Here is a 2,026-nt window from a genome sequence, read left to right on the forward strand (position 1 = left end):
CATTTCAATATAATATCTGTAGTATTGAGCTAGTTAATAGTTAATACTAATATAATGATTGACACTTATTTGAATACATATGCGGACAATAATAGCAATATGGGAGTTAGTGAGTGGGGGATTTGGTAGCAGACAACAGCACAATAAAGAATATATAAACATCAAAGTGTGTATTAAAAATAATAGCATAAAAAGAATATTAAATTGGCGACGAGGCTAAAACAAAGATAAACAAGACGCAAACTGTAATGTCCGACGCAGAAGAAAATGAGCAACCACAACAGACGATGCAAGTCATGCAGTCAATTGCAATCACACCAATGCCAGAATTTCGTCCATATGCTAAACTCCGTACAAGCATTGCGACTAAATGGAATAACTGGCAATCCGATTTTGACATGTATCTAACCGCAAGTGGAATTACAGACTCAACGATAAAATGTGCATTGCTACTATATCAGGCTGGCTCGCGAGTGCGCGAAATCCTCAAACAAATTCCAGATACAGGAGCTGGCGCAGATTACGAACTCACCAAGGCAAAACTAAAAGCCCATTTTGACCCGCAGAAAAACAAGCAATATGAAGTATACCGTTTTCGGCAAGCTAAACAAGAAAGCAGCAAGACTTTGGACCAATTTCATACGAGATTGCGCACAATGGCAGAGACGTGTGAGTTTACAGATATCGCGTTTGAAATCGAAGAACAAATCCTTATTGGCGGCAAATCATCGAAAATACGTAAACGAGCTCTACGTGATCCAACATTTGATTTAAAAGCTATGCTTATCGAAGGACGTAGAGACGAACAAAGTACCTTTCAGACGAAGGAAATCGAATCAAAAGAAACAAAGGACGGAGAAATGAATCGAATAGAACAACAATGTCGGAACAATACTAATAACACTTCCAAATCCAAATGTAGAAATTGCGGTCGTGATTTTCCCCATATAAGCGTGTGTCCAGCGCGCGGCAAATCGTGTAACAAGTGTGGGAAACTAAACCATTTCGCAATGATGTGTCGATCAACACAGAAACCCGAACGACCACAGAGAAAGGAACACAAAAGTAAACAGAAATACGGACAGGAGCATGTTAAAACGCTAGACACTGAACAACAATCTAGCTTTGACGAAGAGTACATATACGCAATTAGTGATTCGAAAGTGGACAACAAAGTTAGTGTCACCATAGGTGGTAGTAAACTAAAAACAGCTGTAGACACCGGGGCGACGATAAACGTCATCGATTATAACACATTCGAGAAGATGAAAGACATTAAACTGAAATGTGAAAGCCTTTGCATACAATAGTACAAATCCGGTAGAATTTGTCGGCAAATTTGACGCAGTTATCAAAACAAAGAAGCGTATGACAGCTGCTACAATTTATGTTGTTAAAGCACAACAGTCTGGCAATTTGTTATCACTAAACACTGCACAAGAACTTGGACTTGTTAGTCTACATTTAGACAAACTTTCAACAAAAGACAACGCGATAAATCACATCCTTCAAAAGCACTCAACGGTATTTACGGGACTCGGTAAATTCAAGGACGCCCAAATCAAGCTAGACATTGATGAAACAAAAATACCCAAAGCCACCAACGCCACCACATCCGAGAAAGGGTAAAAACCGCAATACACAAGCTTGAAGAACAAGATATAATAGAACGAGTACCCGACGATGAAGCAACCCCCTGGGTCTCACCTATAGTTACGGTCCCAAAGAAAGATGGCCAAGTTCGCATTTGTGTCGACATTCGAAGATTTGTGTCGCATTTGTGTCGACATGTCGCGATTTGAAGAGTACGACACCCAATACCAACTGTGGACGATATAAGCCTCTCATTGAATGGTGCACAGTATTTTTCTAAATTAGACCTAAGTCAAGCGTATCATCAGCTTGAATTAGATGAACAATCGAGGTACATTACAACCTTTAGCACGCACCTAGGCTTATACAGATATAAGCGACTAAATTACGGAACTAATACCGCGGCAGAGATGTTCCAACATACGCTCCAAAC

The 2,026-nt window shown here is 39.9% G+C and overlaps 1 protein-coding gene across 1 annotated transcript; it reads left to right on the forward strand.

Moving 5' to 3' along the window:
- The first annotated feature begins 248 nt into the window (after window positions 1-248).
- Window positions 249-1,310, forward strand: LOC114535409. Its single transcript, XM_028556725.1, has one exon. The coding sequence runs from the start codon at window positions 249-251 to the stop codon at window positions 1,308-1,310; it is 1,062 nt and encodes a 353-aa protein (XP_028412526.1).
- Window positions 1,311-2,026: the final 716 nt, after the last annotated feature.

This window comes from Dendronephthya gigantea, unplaced genomic scaffold (assembly GCF_004324835.1).
Source record: "Dendronephthya gigantea isolate DGI-Jeju-01 unplaced genomic scaffold, DenGig_1.0 000117F, whole genome shotgun sequence".
In the NCBI taxonomy this organism is placed as follows: domain Eukaryota; kingdom Metazoa; phylum Cnidaria; class Anthozoa; order Malacalcyonacea; family Nephtheidae; genus Dendronephthya; species Dendronephthya gigantea.